This window comes from Macrosteles quadrilineatus, unplaced genomic scaffold (assembly GCF_028750875.1).
Source record: "Macrosteles quadrilineatus isolate MER2022 unplaced genomic scaffold, UCM_ALF_1.0 Scaffold_2__2_contigs__length_208266976, whole genome shotgun sequence".
Lineage (NCBI taxonomy): Eukaryota > Metazoa > Arthropoda > Insecta > Hemiptera > Cicadellidae > Macrosteles > Macrosteles quadrilineatus.
In genome coordinates, this window is record NW_026542595.1 from 87,375,448 (window position 1) to 87,401,108 (window position 25,661).

The following is a 25,661-nucleotide window of genomic DNA, read 5'->3' on the forward strand; positions in this document are numbered from 1 at the left end:
TGTATTTTAACTGTATTTTGTGTAACAGAAACGTTTAGAATATATCATCTCATTATAATGTTTTTGAAATAAAAACAAAGCAGGAGTTTTCCATTTAATATTGAATCCATAATTAATTAGTGAAAGTGGCTATTGATTGTTAAACATTCCTTCAACACAATAATACGCTTGAAATATGAAGACATGTAAACAAAGTAAAATAATTTTGTAGACTTCGTAAACATATGTTTTAAAATGAAAATACCCCCGCCGCAGCAAACCTGCAGTTGCGTTACATACATTACATACACTCCAGCCAGCTGTTATCTTATTCTTAATGTATTGTTATTGCCTATTCGTGGTTCAGGAAATAAAACATGACATTTGTAGTTTATTTTATTTATCGATATTACTTTTATATAATCAGGTATATTGACAGTATGACCTATCACCTAACTGTCCTGTTCACCTGTTTGGTCCTGTTAGGAATCAAAGAAGTCTAGAGTTAACAAAATACTGTACTAAGGCAGAATTTTGTGGAGTGAATTAAAATATCAGTAACTAGTCAAGCGGATGTACTATAAATCCGTTATGGACGGGCGTGAGAAAAAAATAATGAAGGTCAACAAGGCACATTCTGGCGCCAAATATGAAGCACCCGAAAAGTCGCAAATGTACACAACATACTTAAAACAGTGCGCGCGCGTGAGCTTTTTACTATTCTCTTGGATACAGGTTCTTTTCCTGATTATCGTATGATATTATATCAAAACTTAAATATAATTTTTCAAGTCCTCTGCTCATAGATACTACGCACTATGTTCAAGTTGAGATAATCTTCGTCCTCTACTGTTAGACTCACACAATCAACAACAATTTTATCATGAATTATTTCGCTTATTTTTTTTTTATAAATAAAATCGATATTCAATCCTTTAACTCGTATTTCAGTAGATCAAGACCAGAGATAATGTTCTCCATCTCTAAGTAGTTGTTTTTTCAATTGGTAAATTTAATTTAAGAATTACTAGCTCTTATGTTTGCTGTTGTTTTACTAAATGCGATGCATTTTTTCATTGTAAATTAGGCACAGTTTATCTGAAATCACCAAACACAATACAGGAATCCCACCAAAGATTGATATCTCAAACTCTTGGTGTCTTAATAATTAAACCTGTCAATGTTCAACAGTTCAATAATACACCAGCTACTCATTCACTAGGATGGACTTTCATTAAACTGTGTGACACTTCACAATAAAAAACACGGAAGTAAAATAATTCGGGAAAAAACTCCTTTGCAATGTGTATCCTTAAATTCGTGATATTACTGTTTAACCTAGCAAAATAAATGGAATAAAATACAAATAAAAATGAAATAAATGTTGATTTACGTATCATTGATTGCAGATAAGTATTAAAACGATTATAATTATTGTTGAATCGTGAGTCAGCAGTGTGCTTTAGGTAAATAATGAATAGCTCAAACGAAAGCTGGTATTTCACTAAAGGTTTTTAGTCCAAAACATATAGGTTAATGTAATTAGAACTGCTGTAATACATCTTTAACTGAAAACATAGTGTTCGCAATGTACAAATTCATTGATAGAGCATTGAAGTTTTGTTATTAATTGTTGTAAGCAATTTAAGCTGGTTGGTATTACTAAAATATGTTTTATAAATAATAAAAACTAGCGAACCTGGCACACGTAACCGTGCACCAATTTACACAGTTTACAAATTTAAATATAACGGTCTCAACCCCTACGTCAAATAATGCTGATTCACAGTGGTTATTACAAATATGATCAATAATGTAGCCATAAGGTAAATAAAAATTAGTACGTTGAGCGCGATATTATAGTCGAGAACACTATTTTTAGAGATAGCATGGTAATGAAAACTCAGACAAATCCCGTCGATAGACTTAACTTATGAAACTCACTAATCAGAGGGGAGCCAATCCATCACCCGATGTCTTCTAACGAACAAGAATGGTCAATTCAGCTTGGATGCTTATTAAAAGGGAATCGTGTGGTGATTCCCAAACAACTTCGTGCAAGAATTAATTTTTGAAAGAACTTCATGAGGCTCATGTGGGTATAGTTCGCATGAAGGGACTAGCTCGTTCGTATGTTTGGTGGCCTAAAATTGATGCAGACATTGAGAATATGACTTTAAATTGTTTGGGATGTCAACGAGTACAGCATGAATCACCCAAAGCACCAGTTCACCATTGGGAATATCCTTCAAGGCCTATGCAAAGAATTCATGTTGATTTTGCTGGACCAAATGGTTAAAATTATGGCCATTTACTGTAGGCATCCACAATTAGTAGAAAATAATGGCCATAAAATGGTCCAGCAAAATCAACATGAATTCTTTGCATAGGCCTTGAAGGATATTCCCAATGGTGAACTGGTGCTTTGGGTGATTCATGCTGTACTCGATAACTCACTCCATATAGGAGTAAAGAGCCAGTTTGCGAATTTTGAATAACGAAATATTTGCCAAATATACATGTTTTGTACGATACATACCAGCTTTTAACAAGATTTTTGTGACAACTTTCAACGATAGCCAACGGTACAAATCTTAATATATGTTTCCCTTATTTGTATACAGTAGTACAAATTACAGTTGACTAAGTATAATCATGCATACATCTTAAATGCTTCCAAACACGTTTTTGTTTATCGTTTTTTTAATTTGCCCAAGATTTCTGTACGTTAATCATACTATTTCCCTCCCTTCCCATAGCACATTAGGATTGCAGATACATAAATCTAACTGCCACAAACGGTTCCCTCATTCTGCTCTGCCACATTAACTACTTCCTTCACTACTTTCTACGTCGTGGTCCTGTTTAACCCTATCTTCCCCTATCTTCCCCTATCTTCCCATAGCATTTTAGGATTGCAGATACATTAATCTAATTGTCACAACAGTTCCCACACTCCGCACTGCTAGCTTGGTTGGGCGAGTCATCAGTCCCAACCCTAGTCCATCGGGAGAACGTGTCTCGTTGTACCGCCGTCTACTTGTACCTCGATACCTAGGGACAACTAGTCGTAGGTACAACCAACGCAACTAGACGTAGGTACAACTAGACATGTATGCCCTCTCGTTGTACCGCCGTCTACTTGTACCTCGATTCCTAGGGACAACAACCTAGTTGTACCTACGCGTATTTGGCGTCCTTATACTGTAGTATAGTTGTACCTATCCTTCAATTCGTTACCCTGTTTATTTGATTACTGTACGAGTAATTTTTAACTATACCCTTAATATAAAATTAGAAACTGCAGTGGTTCGAACGTTTTTATTTTAACGTTGCTTTCTCAGACACTATTAGATTTAGAGAAAACATTTAGGAAGCATGAACTATTTTCTTTTAACAAATACAAATCCGCTGTTTTAAATATCCCCAATATTTTCCCTTATTAAAATTAACTTTAGTATTTTCTATCTGACAACTTGTATTTTATTGTGATTTCAGCATGTAATTGCAAATTAAAACTTTTTTTAAGTTGATTTTTTTTTATAAAGCTACTTCCTTGTTTATGAGTAACAGTGTGCTACATTTGGAAAATATTGGATTTTTGTGAACATTTCACATGATGTAGTTCATATAAGAATATATTGTGAAATTCGTATTCTCTTTAACATGAATCTTTATATACGGGCTTTCTATCATTGAAAATCAATACTTCTAGTATTGTTTATGTTTTTTTTTCTATGTTTTAAACTCAAAATAATCAGTAAATTATAGGCTTTAATTTGAGCCATTGAACGTTTGAAGCCTTAAGTCAAGATAATGGATTACTCAATCAATATCATGGATTTGAACATTTCTTGGATATTATAATTATTTTAACGCTGCAAGAGTAGTATGGTTCCTCTCAGGGCATACAATAACATGTTAACTGGGCGACACAAGTGTCACCCAGTCCTGAGATTTTGTCGCCCAGTGACTATGGGTGGTGCCGGCATATTTTTTTAATGGTCCACATTTTAAATTTATCGGAATTTAAAAAGTAACATTAGGTAAATATTTTAGAGTAGGGTATTTAGAGTAGGAAACTTATCAGCATTTAATTATTGCAATGGTTCTACGCATCATCGACTGTTTTTACTTATCCTACATTCATTTGAAATTAATCACTAAACGGAGTTAATAACGGCAATGTTAAAAACTAAGAGTAGTTTTGTCTGGTAGATGACGTGGATTTTATCATTTGCACTTTGGAATTTTATATATCATTTAACCAGTTGCATTATGAGAATTTTAAATTAAAACAATTGAAACGATTGGTTAATAATACAGTAGTAAGTTTTGGGAAATTGTATGTTATATCATTCACTATTGGATACAGAAGAACTATTGTATTAATAGTCAAAGGTCATATGCGTGTTATAATAACGAGACAAAGTCCGTACATAATGGAAATTGTATAAATGAACGTAAAACTTCACAAAACGTGTGGCGTGACGAAGTGGCGCGGAGGGGGGACGGCAGGTAGTGATATCACTGAATCTAAATATCAAGTAGCATTATCCATCCGTACATCGTTATTTATATACATATATAAAAATTTTAACGAATGGTGTTTTTGGCCTCTGGGGACATCAATAAATGAAAAAGTAAATCGGTCCTGGGTCTAGGTCTTACCATGCCACCTACGGTAATAGCTTACTTCGCTATAGGGAAATTCGCTAAAATTGACACCAAAAATGATTGAAGCAAGAATTATCAATGGTAAGTTTAAAGGAGAAATAGTTTTAATCACATGAATACTGATGATTTCATCCGAATTACCCTCTGAATTTAAGAAACTAAAATTTCCTTTGTGTCTTGCTTTCGCAATAACCATTTTAAGACACCAGGGCAATCCCTGACTGTCGTCGGTTTAAATTTAGAATATGCATGCTTTCACACGGACAGCTGTATGTTGCGTGCTGACGTGGTGGTAGGTACGCCTGAAAACTTATATATTTATACACCTAATGAAAAAACAAAAAACATTGTTCATCCACTAGCAATTAAGTAAAATATGTTTTTTTTGTATACACTTTTATTATTCGTCGTAATGAACTAATTGCCATTTAAAATAATATTTGTTAAGTGCAGCAAAGCGCGCCGGGTAACTGCTAGTATATATATATATATATATATATATATATATATATATATATATAAATCTATCTATCTATCTTACTAATAACCTAATTATAAATCTGAAAGTTTGTGAGTTTGTGTGTGTGTTTGTGTGTGTGTTGCTCAATCACGCATAAACTACTGGACGGATTGGGCTGAAATTTGGCATGATGATAGCTCACATTCCCGATTAACATTAAAGCATATTCTTATCTCAAAAATCCTTTCGGGCTCCGCCCCAGTGGCTCTTTAGTTAACTTTTATGTTAACTTTATAATTTTTCATATTTAAAAGGAATTAATGAATCTTAACAGCTGTTTCAATTAAACAAGTTGGTTCTGTCGTTATGTTCTATGATGTTCAATAGCATAAAAGTTACAAGGATTACCAACAGGGTGCAGCACTATTCTTTTTTTTTAATTTATGACAACAGCTAATTTCCAACTAAAAGGCGAGTTAGCGTAGCGAACGAGCTAACCTGAAGGCAAGTGAGCGCAGCGAACGAGCTCGAACCCGAAGGCAAGTGAGCGCAGCGAACGAGCTCGAACCTGAAGGCAAGTGAGCGCAGCGAACGAGCTCCAACCTAAAGGTGAGTGAGCGTAGCGAACGAACTTCAACCAGGACGTGAATGAGCCATGCGAATACTTATGAAGTTAAACGGGGCAAAGCCCGCGGGTACAGCTAGTATATACATATATAACAATTTTAACGAATGGTGTTTTTGGCCTCTGGGGACATCAAAATCAAAAAGTAAATCGGTCCCGGGCGTAGGTCTTACCATGCCATCTACGGTAATAGCTACTGTACTTCCTTATAGGGAAATTTGCTAAATAGAAACTAAAAACTATAAAAGGTACCTATCTAATAACTTGTTGAATTATTTACATTGAACATTATTTTTAAATAGAATATGCAATAATCGTTACAACAACAACTTCATACCTTAATATTTTATACGACAGTCAAAGACTCCACTGTTTGTGATTACGCATTTTTTTGGTAAATAAAAGGTATACAATGCCTAACTCTCCACTGAAAAGGCAAATCCAAATATAAATTATCACCTTGTCAAAACTTTAACATTATTGAACTACCCACATTAAGTTGCAAGGAGAAAACGAGACTGCTGTCGAGTAAAAAAGTGTAAATACTCGAGTATGAACTTTTATTGAAACTTGACCAGTATACCTACAATATGATGAATAAGTTAAATCCTATTTATAAAAATGTATTTCTGCGTTTATGTATTTTAGTTTCTACCTTTTTATGTTGTTTTAACTCTCGTCCTTTTAGTGGGTAGAATAAATAAAGTACAAGGTTTTCGGCACTTTTCTAACAAAGGGCTATTTTTACACATAACAAAAAAAAACTACTGATGTAATCATCATGAAATTTTAACAGCTAATAGAAAATATACTTATAAAACAAATTTATATGTTTTAAAATTTTTCATCGGTAAAAAAAATCTCTTACTATATTTGTAATGGCTTTTAATTGAGAGACGGAACAGTTAAGAAACTCAGCTGAAAGCTTGAATTAAAGCTATTAAAAATATAAATATGTAATTTGATTTGCAAATTATGTGCTAACACATATTTGAGTCACACAGCTGAGTGTGACTCGTAATCCGTGTTTTTCTAATTAGTTTAGTAACTTTCCTGTATAGCTCCAAATTTGAGTATCTAAACTGTATTACAAGTGACGTTGTAGGCAGAATCTGCCCGCATGACGCCACGCGGCGCGGCGGGTAGCCCCTATATTACAATTTAAATTACAACCAAACTACGCCAGCTAAAAATTTTAAAAAATATGATCCAAAAGGTTCAACTCTTTAGCTACAAAATCCACCGTTTTTTAACTTACCTGACCAAAAAATAAAAAAATTAGCAGCCGACGAACTTTTTCATGTCATATTTTAAAACTCATTTAAAAGTACCGACTTTATTTGAAGATTTAAAATAGAAAATACTAACTTTTAAGCTTTTAATTAAAACCAATAGTGTCATAGACTTATTGACTTCACTCATACGAAGTTTCAACCATATAACTTAAGTCTAAGTAGGCTAAATGTCGAGTTATTTTGAAGCGGAACATTGAGTTTTGGGGCCGTTTAATAAGCTGTGGCAACCACTGTAGAGACTTCTGGCTCAGACTGTACCGTTGGAGGTTATGAAATTTGGACATTATGAACCGCACTGTTTATTTGGTATCTTCACGTTGGAGTTTGTGAAATTTGGACATTGTGAAACAGTGATTATTTGAATGTTATAGATTTGGAGCTTATGAAATTTGGAGGTTATGAACCGCTCTGTTTATTTAATATTTAAACGTTGGAGTTTGTGAAACTTGGACATTGTGAACCAGTGATTATTTGAATGTTATAGATTTGGAGCTTATGAAATTTGGAGGTTATGAACCGCTCTGTTCATTTAATATTTTAAGCGTTGGAGTTTGTGAAATTTGGAGTTTATGAAACGCTCCCGTAAAAGACCACCGCAGTACTTCGTCAACATTCGTTTAACCCATTTTCAATTCACTTTACCATAGTCTTAGCCTACCCCACTCGGTTTTTAACTTAATGTACAATGTTCCTGACCACAACTTTAAATAATGACTTGTTTTTCTACAATTATCATAAGTCGTATACAAACCTCTTTTTTAAGTTACAATTAATTGATAATAGCTATTTTTTTAGGTTTTTTTTACCTTCATAGGGAGACAAATTTCAAGAGAAATTGTAGTGGTGTAGTGATCCTATGACAATGGACATTGTACCCATAGTTAAAAATTTACTAACTTAAGTGTAGAAAATTTCCAGATGCTATACAGATGACAGTGCTCCTACCAATTGCCAAATACTGTGTTGGGTGAATGTCAAATTGAGATAGAATATACGTCCCAGAGTCAAACTCAGGAAATCGGCAATAATTTCATTTTGATAATTAGGTTAAATTTAAGCTTAATATATATATAAATGAAAATGCAAAAAAGTAGGTACCGTATTAGAAAAATAACCTAATGTGTGTTATTTGAACCTTCCTTATGGTAGCTCACTGTCCTCAGAACCCATTATAAACGGATAGTACTGCAATTATGGAAAATCATCACAGATATTGCCACGATTGAAGAAATTCAGCACGGATATTATAAAACCAGACTCTTCATCCCAGCCGTTTCTCGTCACATCCGAGTCTCTTCTCTCAAGGCTGCGTCCCGTCCCAAACAAATGCTCACAAATTTGTTCTTAATTCAATACAAATCGCAAAAAGTCCTGTTTTACTGTAGGCCTATAAATAGTTTGCTTTAACATTCATATAAAAATATTATTAATATGTTGAAAAACAGTCATATAACCGAAAAAATAACTTAATTAACTGTACAAATCTATTTTATTAGCCTAATTAAGTTATTAATTTAATTAATAACCTACCTATTAATTTTTATTTTGAAATTCCATTTCAGTTTAACATTTGTTTACCCTGTTCCAAGTTCTGGACTGTCCACATGTTTTTATCTCATAAATTAAAGATTTCTAGTTGATCAAATAAATATAATAAGGTACCAAATTTACTTTACTTTAGATCAAAGATTAATTAAACTTACTTTAAGCTTTGCTAAGTCAAAACTGTGGTCTTTGGAGCAATGAGAAACAGCAGCTTCTACATTACGGAATGTTTTAGCACAAAAAAAGCAATCAGTCATTATAGGGCATTCATCTTCCATCTCGTCCCATTCATCTGACCCAAAGTCATCATCATCATCTTCTTCCATTACATGACATCCGATTCTAAAAAGCAGAAACAAAATTACCAGCTTAGGCCTACACAAACCTAACTTACACAAATAAACAAAAAACTTAAAGGTAGGCCTACATACGGTATACAAGTTGAGTCTAGGTCTAATAGGTACAGAAGGCCTTTTAATACAATTATTTTGTTAGGCTAGGTACCTTACAATATCACTGTTTGTTGTTGGTAAAGAAGCCTACATGTTTTGTGTAGTCGCTGCCAGCCCGACCGAATGTATGCACACACCGTAACGGTTGATCAAATAATTGTCTTGTTAAATGTAAATGTGTTCTGTGATTTCAATTTTAAGTTTAAGACGAAGCTGAGAAGAGGATAAACATGATGATATGGTAGTTGGCACGAAACATGTACTAGGCTAATTTACCAACAACAAACACGGATTTTCTAAGTTAACAAAATAATTTTATTAGGCCTAATAAAGCAATATCCAGAAGTAGAACGATGAAATCTAATAACTAAGGTAGCCTAGGCCTACATTAAAATATAATCAATAATTAATTTAGGCGAGGTTAGTTTTGCACGAGGTTAGTTTTGCACATTGCCAACACACCAGGATGTGAAATTTAACCCTAGAATGGTGTCTTTGATTTTTATCACACATTGTTAGTGTCTTTGGTCTGTGAGACCGTTTTTTTAATTTTTTTTTTAGGTAAATATAACTATATTTATTTATTTATTTATTCCAACGGGAAACCCATTACATTAAGACATTACAAGAAATAACAATAAAAATCAAGGCAAGATGTGATACAAATACTACTTAATCAACAACAACAGCAGCAACATATTAATACAATAAGTCTAAATTCTACAGCAAATAATGTCAACTGGAATATGTAACAATATAACATAACCATACCATTTATCAAACCATTAACAACAAATAAATATTTTCAGATTGACAACAACAAATATATATATATATATACCATATATATAGGCTATATATACTGGGTGGCGCATAAAGAACGCATGGATTTGAGTTGAGTGGTGAGAGCAATAGGAGCGTGGTGGAGGGACTGGGCCTGGTTGTTTTGTAGGTTAGGGTGTCCAGTTTTAGTAGCAATGGTGCAGTGGTCCGTGGTACATCGGATTTTTGCGGTAGAACATTTATTCAAAAGTAATTAAATCTGTTAAAACTGTTCAACGGCTTTTCTGCGCAAAGTTCAATGTTCCGCGAGTCCTGAAAAAAGTACGGTAAGGCCCAAAAATAACGAAAGTTACACCAAACGTTAAGTTTCAAATCGTGCAGTGGTTTTTGATGCAATTCTTTTGGGTATTCTGCTGCCAAATAGTGCCAGTTTTGCTTATTGGCATAACTATCCAAATGAAACTGCGCTCCATCATTAACATCACACACAAAACGCCATCAGTGGCAAGAACATCAACCATTCTCTCAAAACAGTTTCCATTTTCGTAATCACGTTCATAAATCTTCTGTTCGATCATAATTTTGTAAGGATGAAATTTTAACTCGTCTTTCAGGTTGCCCTGCAACGAGCGTCAAGACAAGCACACAGTTGGAGCGCATCGCCTAGTGTAACAGACGCCCTTACTCTGTCGACATTTTGTGGAGTTCGTGCCGTGCAAGGACAACCAAACCACTTCTGCTTCATAACTGATTCAATTGTGCGAAAAGGAGCTATCCAACAAAGTATTGTGTTGCGATCGGGTTTTGTTTTGAGCCATTGAACTATGCACGGAGAAGCCATTGAACAGTTATATCAGATTCATTATTTTTTTAATAAATGTTCTACAGCAAAAACGTGATGCGTCAGGTTGATTGCACCATTACTACTAAAACTGGACGCCCTAACCTACAAAACAACCAGGCCCAGTCCCTCCACGGACGCTTTTATTGCTCTTACCACTCAACTCAAATCCATGCGTTCTTTATGCGCCACCCTGTATATATATATATTTTTTTTTTACTTTGATCATGCAACAATAACAACAAATAAATATTTCAAAAAGACAACAATATAAATAATTTGACTTTTGTAAAACTAATAAATAGGCCTACTGAATTGCTAACAAAAAATATAATCTAACTTATTTAATACTAACAAAGGTACAGATTGTGTCTATATGCATTACAAACTATTGTGTCATTGTCGCAGGCTGTAGAGCTCGTCAGTTGCGACTCTTAGCAGGCTCCTCTTGACTGATGTGGAACTGTCAGCGAAAAAGTCAATGTGGTGTGAGGCTTTGTTCCCAAGTCTCTGGATTCTATTGAGGGTGCTGTTTGCATCATAGTTGGTGCTCACATGCCGTCTTCCAAAAAGGTCGGTAGATCTGGTTCCAGTACGACAAAGGAAACCAATCTGGCCTAGCAGCTCCGGACAGTCCAAGGAACCATTCACCAGCTTGTGCAGAAACACTACTCCAAAAACATCTCTTCTGGATTCCAAGCTTTGAAGGTTGAACAATGGCTCGAGATCTCTAATAGGAACTTCTCTGAAGTCAAACCCCATCCGACAGCCAAGGAGACGTAAGAACCTGTCTTGGATGGTCTGAAGCTCCCAAACCAGAATAATCTGATGTGGCGACCATACTATGCAGTTATATTCAAGCAGCGGACGTACAAGGGCGCAATAGAGTGTCCTAAGAGAGCGGAGGTCATCAAAGTCTCTGGAAGAACGCGCTAACAGTTCTTTTAAGTTTGTTAAGAACTTAAACTAAACTTAACTTAACATGAAAAACATGTTAATTTCGTCCCCCGTTTCGGAGGCCGTTTTTCAACAGATGTTCTTGAAATTTGTATCAATGTAGTTGAATAGTTATATTAGAGCTCTTATACCTCAAAAGGTTGAAAATGAAAAAAATTATGAGTTTTATACGGTAAGTGTTTAACCCTAGCAGTGGCCAATGTTAGAAGTGGGGAATGGCCAACCCATTTGGGCAATTTTGCAGACCTTTTTTGAAAATTCGTAAAAATTCAACTGTACAAGTAAATCTAGCCAACCTCATATTCATTTTGTTCGGAAAGAACAGGAGAATCTAGAAATAGATATATAATAATGATTTAGATAGTGCATTTTTTTCGGTAAAGTGAAAAAAAAATTAGATTTTTTTTTATTTCAAAAGCGGCCTCGGTATTTTTTTCTCTACAGATTTTTTATTGGAAATTCATTATATATACATTTTGTAGACAATCTAATTCCCTACATAGAAAAATATAACATGTTAGGAATATTTTTTTTTTATAAGTTTTTGGGGCGAAATATAATAAGAAACGGAGAACCGAAAAAATTGAAAACCGTACAGTGTTAGTTTGTGTTGTAAAAAGTTATATAATATATTTGTATACTAATATACATGTTTGTAAAGCTAATGAAGTACCTAAGGAATAAAAAAAGTCATAAAGTTTATGGTAAAAATATTTTTTATTTATAAATAAAATAATGTTTTTGTATTTTAGAAATTTTGTGAGAAAAAAAATCATAGTATTTAGTAAAAAACTTTTGTACCAAATGTTTTTACTTCAAACCAACATAAACATCTTGTAGTGTATTCAATTACCTACATAAAAATGTATAACATGTTGGGTAAAAATTTTTGTTTTTACGTGCTAGGGGCATAATAATATAAATAAACGGAAAACCTCAAAATACAACCAAAAGAAAAATACAACCTTTTATAAACACAATTTGACACTATTCAGTAAATATTCATGCATAATAAAATACATGAAGATTACTGTTATATACACATAGCCTACACATTTCTCAAAAAATACGAAATAATAACAAATTTAGTAATCAATCGCGGATAAAACGAGAGCAAAAACTCACCGGCAACAACACGCAATGGCGAATTCAAGGCACTTTGTGTACAAGATCTTGACAGTAGTGACACACTTTCGTCGTATTAGTGAGAGAAACCGAAAATAACCCTGAACGCAGGGCTGCCACTATCACAAGCTACATTTCTTCCTCTTCAAAATGACATATTATATGACTAGTAATAATAACTTACACTGTAGGTAATTTGTATTTTCCATACAGTCACCTGACGACGGTTGGCCATTTGTTATAGCTAAATTTCGAAAACAGCTGTTTTCATAAAATCGTACCGGTTGTCCAATCAGTAGGCTATTTAGTTCTAAAATATCACTACCACAATGAAGATAAAATCAATGGCTATCCAGTGGTACCACCCGCAACATCCCAAGACGAAAATTACCCGAGCAGGGTAATCCTAAACAAGACGTGTTTTGCCAGTTCCCAAGGGTCGGCTGCTTAAGTCGTGCCGCGCCAAAAATTCATTTGATTTCTAATCGTCGTGACATTGTTATATACCTGCTACAGGGTTTGTTTAGGTAATAAAACGAAAGTTCAGAATGTGATCTTTCGAATGGTATATATATTATTCTCATCTGAGTTGATTAGAAGTGTTTTTTTTTTACCGTTAAAATAATTTCGGCCCATACCGTCCCCAGACGACGGCTGGCCATTCTAAGCATCAACGTCAAACCGTCACCAGACGACGATTGGCCACTGCTAGGGTTAAAAGTGGGACTCATATTACGTTAAAGATTTTTTTGTAGGCCTAGGCTTACTTATACGTTTGATTTTCTTGGATATTCTTATATCATGTAACTTATGAGGGCCCTAGAACCAACATTAATCTGTAAGCGGAAAAAGTTTTAACATTAGATCTTCACACATTCCATCCGAAGCGAGGGACGTCCAAGGCATGTTTTTATTGTTTTCGCAGGGGTGAAGAAGACTCTTAAGCTTTCTTCTGTTTAAGTTACCCCATGAGTGAGATAGTGAATTTTAGTGTGTGAATAGTAGTAGGGCGTAAACAAAAACCAAAAAACCAAGATATTTATTGAGAAGAAGAGCAAATCCGGCATAATCAGAAATCCAGAACATGTAGGCTACAAACAATATGTCATTACGAACATGTGACAAGAATCAGGATTCACAAGAAAAGGTTATGTTTGCCGAGATATGTCAACCACGTGAGTATCCAGACTGGAAATTGAGAAAGTTTGAAGCACGAATAAGTAGAGTAAAAAACAAATACTTACGATGAATGTTTGTCTCCATCCATGTTCTGTGTAAATTAGTATTACCCCAATTTGTAAGTTAGGTAGAATAAAAGATTTTATTTTTTGTATCACACACACATACTACTGCTGATACGGACTATTGACGCCGGACGCGACAAGTCATAATGAAGAAATGAAGAATTTGAAGATTGAAGCCTGAACTCCTGAACTTTCCACTCGTTCTACTTCCACTCCAGTTCCAGTAGTCCAGTCCAGCTAGCTAGACCGGTCCAACGGGTGAGCACTTTTCGTCTAAAAACGCCGTGCGATTTCGCGACTATAGTTAATCGGTCCAACGGGTACGATGGCATACCTCCAAAACGTGGCAAAGCTTATAATGGGCGGGAACGACGTCATCGCTGATGTAACAGCTGATTGATCCTCAGTAAACAACCACACTACATTATTTTGATGAACTTTCCACGCAAGGATTTAGTCCAGAAAACAGCTGTTTGCCGCCAGCTTATTCTGTTGGGGTTTCATTGCGTAATACTGTTCTGCAATGATTTTTACCGGACACCTATCAGCTGATTATACTGTATTTTCGTGGCAATTAGTGGTTATAAACAAAAACATAACCTCTCTCAGAGGTTATGACTAGTGTTTATTAGTCCTTTAGTTGGTGGAAATATATAAGGATTTGTACGGATTAAGTAGTATGGCGTAAACTATCGTACGTAACTCGTCCAAAATGTGTGTACCGGACTCTTATGGAAATCCCGTACTCGACTTCGTCTCGCACGGGAACGACCACGAAGTAGCGTAAAGTGCAGCCAACGTAACAAAGCCAAACGTATTTCATACTCCTGACGGGCAAAAAAAGGTCATATGTAATTTCTTGTAAATTTATTGTATACCATTTAAATAAATAAATGTCCACCGTCAAATGACTCCACGGTAAAGGTGGCCGTGCTCCACTCCACTCCACTACTTTTGCACGTTAACACGTCAACGTTAACAAGCATTTAGAAATGTAAATTTTCCATTAAATAATCTTAAACACAAATTTAGTGCTAACGGTGGGATTCAAACCTGGCACCTTCAGCCAACCTGGTACGCTATCCATTAGACCACCGAGGCCGATGGCTCCACAACGTATCGTTGCGGTAATAGTGTTCCCACCCTCAGCTAATCAGAAGGCTCCAAATCATCATCGTAGGCTCATCTATACTCTCTTGAGTAAACACCGAAAAAATCGAATGAAGGTTAATCAAAAAAATAGTTCTGTTTATTAAATATAATTTTTAATGCCTCAAATTAAATGTTATAGTTATTTAATTATAAAATTAAACTGTCATAACCTAACCAAATTTGCTGATAATGAAAAAATCTAATGCAGGTTTACTAATCGAAAAAATAGTTCTGTTCATAAAATAAAATTATAAATACCTCGAATTCAAATATATGATTGTATACTTTTAAAATTTAACTGACGTCTATAACCATACTTGCAGACAATAAAAAAATCCATTTAACAAGTTAGTGCCACCAGTGGGTTTCGAACCGGCTACCTCCAGATCATCAACCCGGTGCGCTATCCACTACACCACCGAGACCGATGCGATGGCTCTGCAACGTATCGTTGGGGACACCGAAACTGCCACGACGTTTTACGACCATGCTCCATACTGAAACTGCCACGGCAATTAGTGAGGATTATAAGGGTGTTTTTGAGAAGGCTAGAAACACTGAAACTGCCACGGCGGATTCCTCAGGTAGACGGGGAGAAACGGGAGACTTAAAATTCCCATTTCTGTCTTAACCTTTTAATTTCTTTCACAATAATACGTTGATTGGAAAAATAAGTGATTGATTTGCCCTTTCGTATTTATATTTTAGGATTTATTTTTATGTAATATAAGTTTTTAGTGTTGCGACTGTTAGAGTATTTACTTTATAAGAATTTATTCCGTCTCTTGAGAATATATTTACTTTATAATTATTCTGAAATATAATTATTCTGAATAATTATTTACCACTAAGAAACAAGTTTTATGTTCATTTACCACTTATATAACACTGCATTTTATATGATCTGTTCGACGCTTTTAATTACACTAGAGGTGATCAAATACTAATATAATACTGTAAAACTGTAATATTCAAAAATAGTTTTATTCGCCCAAGACGCTAGGTTGCAGAACTACAAATACTGTACCAACCTCCATGGTCTGCAGAGGGGCGTTCTCGTGGAATCTCAGTGGAATGCCCTCCTATTAGCTTGACTCATGTAATATTTTTCAAATTCGGTATTTCTCAACAGTTTTGTGCCATCCTTCAGAGAGTTAGTAGTAAGGGTGTTGGTGTGTTAGTTATACTTAGTTGATAGTCTTTCGATGGAGGATAAGATATTTGAAACGAAGAGAAAGGGTGCGGCGTTGTTAGTAGACGGCCACAGTTTTGTTATACAAAGTGTGGTGTTAGTAAGTGGGTTTGCTAGAGAAAACATCGGGGACTTTTTCCTGATAGTTAAAATTCACGCGCTATTCCCGGTTTCTAGGTTGGCAGAATTAAGTGACCCTGAATTATCACTACAAGTAGCCTAGGCTAATTAAGATTTATTTTTTACCAACCGTATCTAAAATGTATACTTATCAATTATGAAGTTTTTATCTGGTATTATTAATGTAAACCTGCACATTATTCGAACTTAATTGACTAGACCATACCTTACTACTAACTCTCTGAAGGATGGCACAAAACTGTTGAGAAATACCGAATTTGAAAAATATTACATCAAGCTAATAGGAGGGCATTCCACTGAGATTCCACGAGAACGCCCCTCTGCAGGCCATGGAGGTTGGTACAGTATAAACTTAATAAACTGGAAAGACTCGAACTTAATTCTGTGTATTCTAGTCATCACAAAGGATCTTATACTTCGACGCCAATTCCTAAGACAATTGAAACGCAGTGCGCGCAGTATTTCCAACTCATTGCTGAAAAGCATGTTTTCATAGTATTCCCAGCTCATTTCTAAATACATTACCTCCACAGCAGCCCAACAAATCAAAATATTAATAGTATAGGATGAAATCAATAAAATCGCCAAATATGATCAATATATACACAATTGTGTTTTATTTATACTTCAGGACACGTATCCTGTTGTGCTATTATTTGCATTAGATTATGTTTCTTCTTGTGCAATTTTGACGATGCCTACCTATACCTTGGTATATTTATAAACTGAAAACTTCAAATCTAATGATAAAATATGTGTTTATTGAGTTCTTTAATACCAGCAATTCACTATAACGGGTTAAGAGCATTCATATAATACATTTAGTAAGAAACACTTTACATTCCATTGCAATCTTAATCCATTAGAACATATTATTTAATTATTTCTGACTTTATCGGTAGTTAAATGACTTTTTCTATTGATACTTGATTTAAATAACTGCAAAGTTAGTATGGCCTCTTTTAAGTAGTGGCATGAAAAGCATTTAACTAAGTTATGAGCTAAGTAAAGTGTTGTGTTTCAAAATCGTCACTGTGATGAGTGAGGGATATTCTCATTCCCGTTTCTCCCTGCACGTTGCCAAACCAACCTCCCCTACCTGAGGAATCCGCCATGGCAGTTTCAGTGTTTCTAGCACTCTCAAAAACACTCTTATAATCCTCACTAATTGGCGTGGCAGTTTCGGTATGGATTATGATCATAAAACGTCGTGGCAGTTTCGGTACAGCCGTATCGTTACGGCAATGGCGTTCGCTCAAGCCGTGGTGGGCGGTGGTTTCCTGAGGGAAAGGAAATCTCTAAAACATACATAGAACCTCTTCCCAAAAATATGTGTTATTAATATTTTATTTACCACCACAGCCTGGTTCGGTGGGGCACACGGGAGGGATTATGGCTAACATATCTTGTAGTAATGTCAGCGTTCGCCGCTAGAACCGCTAAGTTAACAAAATTGAAATTAATTTTATAATTTTTAGTTATAAAATTAGCTTTTTTAATTATAAAATTAATTTTTAATCATAAAATTAATTTTAAAAATTTTAATTATAAAATTAAACTGTTATAACCTAACCTAGCCAACCAAACTTGCTGATAATATATAAAAAATATAATACAAATCAAATGAATGTTTACTTATAATTTTTAACTATAAAATTAGTTTTAAAATTTAGTATTATAAAATTAAACTGTCATAACCTAACCCAACCAACCTGCACACCAGTCTGAAACGCTAACAACTATGCCACGAGCCACGACCGCCGCTGAAAAAGCAGAAATCTACCCTGTCTTTAAAAAGGGCGACAAACATGAACCCAATAATTACAGACCAATTTCAAATCTGCCAGTCATATCTAAACTGCTTGAGCGTGCTATTTATAACCAATTATCTACCCACCTTCAAAACTACAATCTTTTATCTCCATGCCAACACGGTTTCAGAAAGGGTCATAGTACCAACCCGGCAATAGCTCATCTATGCAAAACCATAAATGATCTGTGGGAAAATAAGTGTAGCGCTTCAGCCCTTTTTTTGGATCTACAAAAAGCCTTTGACAATTTAAACTGGGAAATTTTTCTTCAGAAACTTAAACTGTTCAATATCACGGACCTAGCTCTAAATTGGGTTAAGAATTACCTTGATGACAGGCAACAATTTGTCGAATTAGGCTATCAGTACCACAACACAATTGGAACCGTCAAATCATCCTTAATGAAAACAGTGGTAGGAGTCCCACAGGGATCGATATTGGGTCCTTTGTACTTTTTAATTTATATTAATAGCCTACCAGAGTCACTGAACCATAATCTGAGAACCATACTCTACGCAGACGATACAACAATAGTAATCCCTACAAAGTACCATGAGAACAATAGCAACATAGTCAATTCAACCCTGGACGAGGCTACCTCTATCTGCAAGTCTCTTAAACTCAGCATTAACACATAAGTTCACATGCACATAAGTTTCAAGCCAAACAACAGTAATAGAGCTGATGAGGACTGGCAAGGATTGAAGATTCCCGTTACCGCATCAACAAAATTCTTGGGAGTTATTATAGACCAAAACTTGAGTTGGCAAGATCACACCGACCATCTCTGCAAAAAATTAGCTACGGCTCACCACGTAATTAGACGCATTAGAGCTATAACTGATGAAAACACTGCAATTCTGGCTTACCACTCACTTTTTTCTTCCCATCTGCGGTATGGAATCGTCGCCTGTGGATCCACCCAGGAGAAGAACACAGACCGCATCTTGGTTCGGCAAAAGAAGACCCTTAGAACAATACTGCGCCTGCAACCCTCGGAGCACTGCAACCCTTTTTACCCAACACAAAATCCTTACCGTCTATTCCCTCTATATATATGAAACCATAATCCTGGCCAGACAACAATCCCCAACCCTACGACAAGAGAAACACTCCTATAACACTCGCAACAAACACAATATTGACCTACCTCAGCATAGACTCCAAAAATTTAACAAAACCCCAACCTATTCTGGCTCATTTTTCTACAATCTCTTGCCTCAAGACCTAAAAAATCTACCACCAACACGCACATTCAACATAAAACTTAAACAATACCTTGCTGATAGGCCCTACTATAAAATCTCAGACTTTGTGTCTGACCACACTTTCTCACGTCTCGCCTCGTGAAGAAAGAAGACCCTGCAGTTTGAATTGACGATTCCCCGATCGGCTGATCGTGGAGAAGACGCCGGATGTAAGATGTAAGATGTAAAACAAACCGTCTCGTTACGGTAATCGTGTTGCCTCAAGAGAAGACATTAGCCACTATAGATATGACGTCACCACACCTTTAGCCATCGTCCCCCCCCGTATGCCCATTCGCAGCCCGGTTAAGTTTTGTATGTATATATGTGAATAGTAGTGTTCTATTTTTAAATGTATATATATTGACGAAGTCTATCCGACATTTTCGGTCAACGACGTATAATACAAGTTATGTTTTATCTATGATAAAATTTCAAGTAAGTTAAGTACTGATTATATTGATGTTTTAATCATAATTTTTAACTAAATAATTTTAAAACCCGTAAACTAAGCCTTTGTAAATTAGCAATGTACACCGTCAAGAATGCATATACATATAATATATATATATATATAATGAAATTATATAATGATAATAATAATATATAAATCTCAAGCAAAGCGTGTTGAGAGTTAATTACAGAGCCTCCTGTAGAGGCCATGGTTATTAAATACTATTCAATAATTTATTTACCTATTTTGCCTGAAGGTCATGTAGTTTGAACTAGTATGTACTCTATGCGCATTTCACCGCTCAGTGTGCGGCATCTTCGTGGAGTTTGTCATTCTTCTTACACTAAATACCTTATATTGTACTGTACTGTACATATTTACATTAGTAATGATTTTATCACTTAGCGGTCACATTCGCGGTTGCACGACAGCGATACGAGCGAGCGGCGGAATACATGTTCCGCCCACTGTTGATGTGGTCGACGACGACTTGTACTGGGACGGGACTGGGTGATTGACAGTGACGGGATTATGATGGTCAGGGCCCAGGGGATGTAGGCCTAGTCATTGTGCGTGGGGGATGGTCGCTTTCTCTTTTGCAGTGTTGCAGTTTGTGTGCGGTGTTGCCATATCGTCGATTTTCTTCGATGTTTTGAATAAGACTAAATAAGACGGAATTGTGGTAATCTTTTTTATTTATGAGGGTATCAGGGCTGGTGTTAACTTGCATATATATTTCATAGCTTTCTTTCACTATCGCAGTAGATTTGGAGTTAGTTTTGTGAAGGATCTTGTAAACTTATGGGGTTTTGATTTACTTTAAATGTGAAAAATACAAAATGACTACAATTAAGCTCAGTATACTCGCTTGGCATATGTGAGAATACTCAGGAACTGATTGAACTGACACCATTGTATGAGTTACTAAATTTTATTTGACGACTCACTCTAATCTACAACCCTTTAAAACACAATACATTTATATAATAATCAATAAATCAAATGACGTATTTACCAAAGGAATTAAATATTTTGGGGCCCCAGTATCAAATAAGAGAATTGAACACGTATATAAGTTTAAAAGTGATAGATATAATACATATGTAAAACAACTCGATCTTAATTAATTAAACCCTTTTACAAAAAATATAGATATTCATAAAATGTTATTAATCTACATCTTTGCCATTTGGCCAAAGTCCAGTTCACAAAACTTAAACCACAAGGCTAATATGAAATTCTATAAAATTAATACACTTAACAAACAAAGACTATTCACATTTAGCAAGCTACCAAATATACACGTTTGAAAATAAAATACTAAATGAGAACTTACTTAGGCTATTTCAAAAACATTATTTTACAGGTTTAACCTTTAAGGCTATTTTGTTGTTGTTTTTATTTAGCAGAAAATAATATTTTTATTATTATTTATGATTTATATCATCGATTATTTAGGTTTTAAATTTTTATTTTTTTGTTAGGTTTAATTTGAATGAATTGTAGTTATTTAACTTAGGCCCTTTTTTATGTAATTTAAATTTATCTTCTTTCTTCTAAAATTTGTTGTCCTGGGAATTATAATTGAATTTTGACATACCGAGGAGAAGATCTTGAGGGTAGATGAATTCCCCGAGGTGACGTCTCGTGATGTCCAGGCCTCCCCTTGTCTCCGTTGGCGGATGACTCGGTGGTTGATCCTGGTCCTCGATGGTGGATGACGACCCCCTGGAACCTCTTCTCTCGGCGTGGGCTGAGTAGGTGAAGTAGTTTGGCCTAGGACGTATTCAGGTGGCAGATTTTACCAATCCTGATATAATTTGGGGCCTGCTCGATCCGACCCCGTCCTAAGCCTCGCAAATCTTCTTCCAGACTGATGCCATCTTGCTCCTCCTGTCCCTTCCTTTTTTTTAGATTTTCCCATCATTCTAATTAACCCCGCCTACAGTGTCCAATCATAGTTGATCCCTTTGGTGCTCAACGTTGTGATTGGCTGCCACTTCGATCAGCAGTTCACTGTAGACGTCAGGTTGTGCGTCCATTGCCCGGGACCTTGAATATGATACTAGTAGACTCGTCGGTGCCATTCTACATGTCTCTTTGTATTAGAAAATTGTAATATTTGATTTACTTGAATCAGTAGCAAGTTTTAAATGGGCCTAATACGAATTTTAAAGATATGATGGTTAAAGATGAAATTTAAGAATTTAATTAAAATATAAATATGTTTACACTCCCCTGCTCGGGAAAATTTTTCGTCCCCGAAAAATAATCTATAGTGCCCCAGTTACTCGAAGGTGTCTTCGCATCGTCCATTGGATTGTGCTACTGTGCGGCGTCAGCCTGTTGTGTAGCCTCTTGTTGCTCCACTGGTTTACATGATTTGAATTGTAATGGATTGAATAAGAACGATATATTCCATAATTAAAATTACCATCGAGAGGAAATCCTATCAGTACTCATTGTATAAATTTGTGCTAATAAGTAGATCAATTTCGTTGTTTGATAATTTCCATTTTCTTAATATATGTTACTTAAAATCTTTGTGTAAATTGATATATTAAATAATTGTATCTGTGTATGGAACAGCTTTCTATTTGTATGGTTGATTGTTTATAACTGCAATTAATCATCATTTCTGTTTATACCCTATTAAATGTCATGAAGCATCTAGACTGCGCGCTTAGACTAGATATCTTCGCAAGATGTAATAGTCATAAAATTATTTTGAATTTAATAGTATCTTTTAGGGTTCGAATATAAATTGGGGAATATTTTTGATCTGAATATAATTTCATATAGAAGTGGTGATGTTAAGTTTTTTTACTCGGAAAAGATACAATCTCACAATGTTTGAATGAGATTGCGTACAAAGGCAATGCACCTAGATGCTGAGTCTGCTTGATATCATCTTTCTGCTGGAGTCATGAAGCTGCTGTCTTTGTCGTCCAAGCTTGAGAACTCAGTGAGATGTTTGTTCCGCGTCGCGTGTGAAGTTATGTGCGTTATTTGATTTCTTATTGTTTGTGTCTCTGGTTTCGTGTTTCTTGCTGTGTTGTTTCTTGTGTATCAATTGGATATTCACACGATGGGTAGGCTATTGGTCTTCTCGTTTATGCTGATTGTTTTATAATTGCTATGAGTTGATAAATGCATTCCTCTCGTAATGTCACGTATTTTATTTATAAATTCTTGAACAGTAACTTCTATTTATGACTTAATTAAACATTTTTATATGTGTCGTTATTAAATATGACGCTGTGAATTATAATACTCTTCAGAATTTAATGCAAATTAAATAATATTTTCCTTTCTCTCCCAACATGATGATTATTTACAAGCTTAATAAAGATGCTAGTGAGGGTTAAACGTTAATAATTTGTATTTATCTTCTATGAAACGGCTTAATATTTTGTACATGTACTGGCTCTTCACACAATCTACCTCTTTTTTCTAGAGCTACCATGTAGGTCAAATCATTTATTTTCCCGGTAATGTGATATGGCCCCTTGAAAGAGTTTTGAAATTTGCTATATTTCTTTGTGTGATCAGTAGGATATTTAATTAATATCTCATGCCCTGGCTGTAAGTCTAAATCTCTTTTATTTTGATCAAAGAAAGATTTTTGCTTATTTTGGGCCTTTTCTAAGATTTTGGGAACCTCTGTCCTAATTTTGTGAATTAGTTTGATTTCTTTTATGATGTCCGTGTCCTGATCTTCGTGTGTATAGATGTAATCAGATGGATGTCTAGCTTCCCGTGCAAAGTTTAAGTAAAAGGGCGTGTAACCTGTGTTCTTGTTTATGGTAGTATTATAGGCAAATGTAACATACTTCAAAATGTCGGACCAATTGTGTGGATTTTCCTCAATGTAGTGGGAAATTGCTGTTTTAATAACTAAATTGGCTCTTTCGGTTAAACCTTGAACTCTTTGTGCATAGGGCGGGCTAGCTTTTTGCTCAATCCCTAAACTTTGTAACAACTGTTTAAGAACTTGTCCCATGAAATGTGTTCCCTGGTCGTGGGTTATGATTTTTGGCACACCATATAAACAAAACAGATCTAGCAGTACTTTAGCCACGGTTTTGCAATCCGCGGCTCGTGTTGCACGCGTGTAAACCATTCTAGTGGTAGGGTCTGTAATGATTAAAATGTATTTGTATCCATGACTTTGCGTTATTGGCCCTAAAAAGTCTATAATAATCCTTTCAAATGGTGTTATTGGAGGTATTTGGGGATTTAATTTACCATATTGCTTATACGTGGGAGATCGCCTTAACTGACATTGTTCACATGTTTTTGTGTAGTGTTCAATGTCTTGATTCATGTTAGGCCAATAATAACGAGATTTGATTTTCTTTGCAGTTTTAAAATTTGAAAAATGTCCTCCTGAGAAAATATTATTTTGAAAAGTTTTTAATATGTCGTTAACCTTCTCCTGAGGTATTGCTAATAAATGTTCAGTGTTACTTCCGTTAAAATGCTTGTAATACAATATGTTATCTCGCTCTACATATTTTCTGGATTCATGTCTTATTTTCTTGGGAACAGAATCTGGTGATATTTTAGCTAACTTAATTTGTTTTAAATACGGATCTTTTGCTTGAAGTTCTTCAAAGTTTTCTGTTTTAATTTCCTGTGTATTTAAAGTTAGTTCAATTAGTCCCTGATCTATTATTTCCTCGGGTGGGTTTCTTGAAAGACTGTCTGCTAATAAATTTGAAGTTCCTTGTTTATATTTTACAATGATGTCGTAATCGACCAAAGAAAGAGTTAAACGATTTAGGCGTGAAGAAGTGTTCTTGAAATTTTTGTAATGTATGAGTGCTTGACAGTCGGTGAAAACTGTAGTTTGTCTACCTAAAGTGAATTCTCTCCAGTAGTTAACCGCGTAAACTAGAGCTAGCATTTCTCTCTCCGCGTTAGTGTACCTCTTCTCAGTGTCAGTGTATTTTCTAGATAGATATGCAATAGGATGCATTTGATTATTTTCAGGGTTAATTTGTAGCATGCAAGCACCAAGTGCAAACAATGAGCTGTCAACAAATATTACTGTTTCCCAATCTTCCCTAAAATGTGAAAGGATTGGTGGATTTGTTAAAATTTGTTTGATTTCATTGAAAGCTTTTTCGCAATCATCTTTCCATTCAAAAGGCAAATTTTGATTTGATTGTTTTATTAGTTCTGTTATTGGTAACGTTATTTGAGCATAGTTCTTTATGTGTTTCCTAAAAAATGATGATGCTCCTAGAAATTGACGTACGCGTCTTATGCAGTCTGGCCTTTTAAATTCCTGGATGGCTTTAACCGTAGATTCTTGTGGTAAAATTCCTTCTTTAGACACGGTATATCCTAATATGTCTACTTTTTCAAATAAAAACTTGCATTTCTGTGTGTTAAGCTTTAAATTTGCCTTATGTAAAATTTCTAAAATAGTTGCTAAATTCTCTAATTCTTGATTGAAAGTTGTCCCATAAACTATCACATCATCTATATATGCTATAACTTTGTTGTACAAGTGTTTGTTTAATAATGCCAGTAATGCCTTACTGAATAAAGCTGTGGAAACTTTAAGTCCCATTGTTAATCTTTTATATCTTAAAAGCCTGTCTTGAGTTTTTATAGCAAGTAAATTTCGATCCTCTTCTCTTACTAACAATTGATGAAATGCTCCTTTGAGA

The 25,661-nt window shown here is 35.0% G+C and overlaps 1 protein-coding gene across 1 annotated transcript in view; it reads right to left on the bottom strand.

Annotated features, from left to right (window-relative positions):
* Positions 1-14,140, bottom strand: part of LOC128984032 (protein arginine N-methyltransferase 1) — a 34,583-nt gene extending 20,443 nt beyond the window's left edge. The window contains exons 1-2 of the mRNA XM_054403313.1: positions 13,984-14,140; positions 8,740-8,923 (exon numbers count right to left, since the gene is read on the bottom strand). Of these exons, the coding sequence (XP_054259288.1) occupies positions 8,740-8,923; positions 13,984-14,006 (207 nt within the window). The 5' untranslated portion in view covers positions 14,007-14,140. The remainder of the gene's footprint in view (positions 1-8,739; positions 8,924-13,983) is intronic.
* Between the last annotated feature and the right edge of the window lie 11,521 nt (positions 14,141-25,661).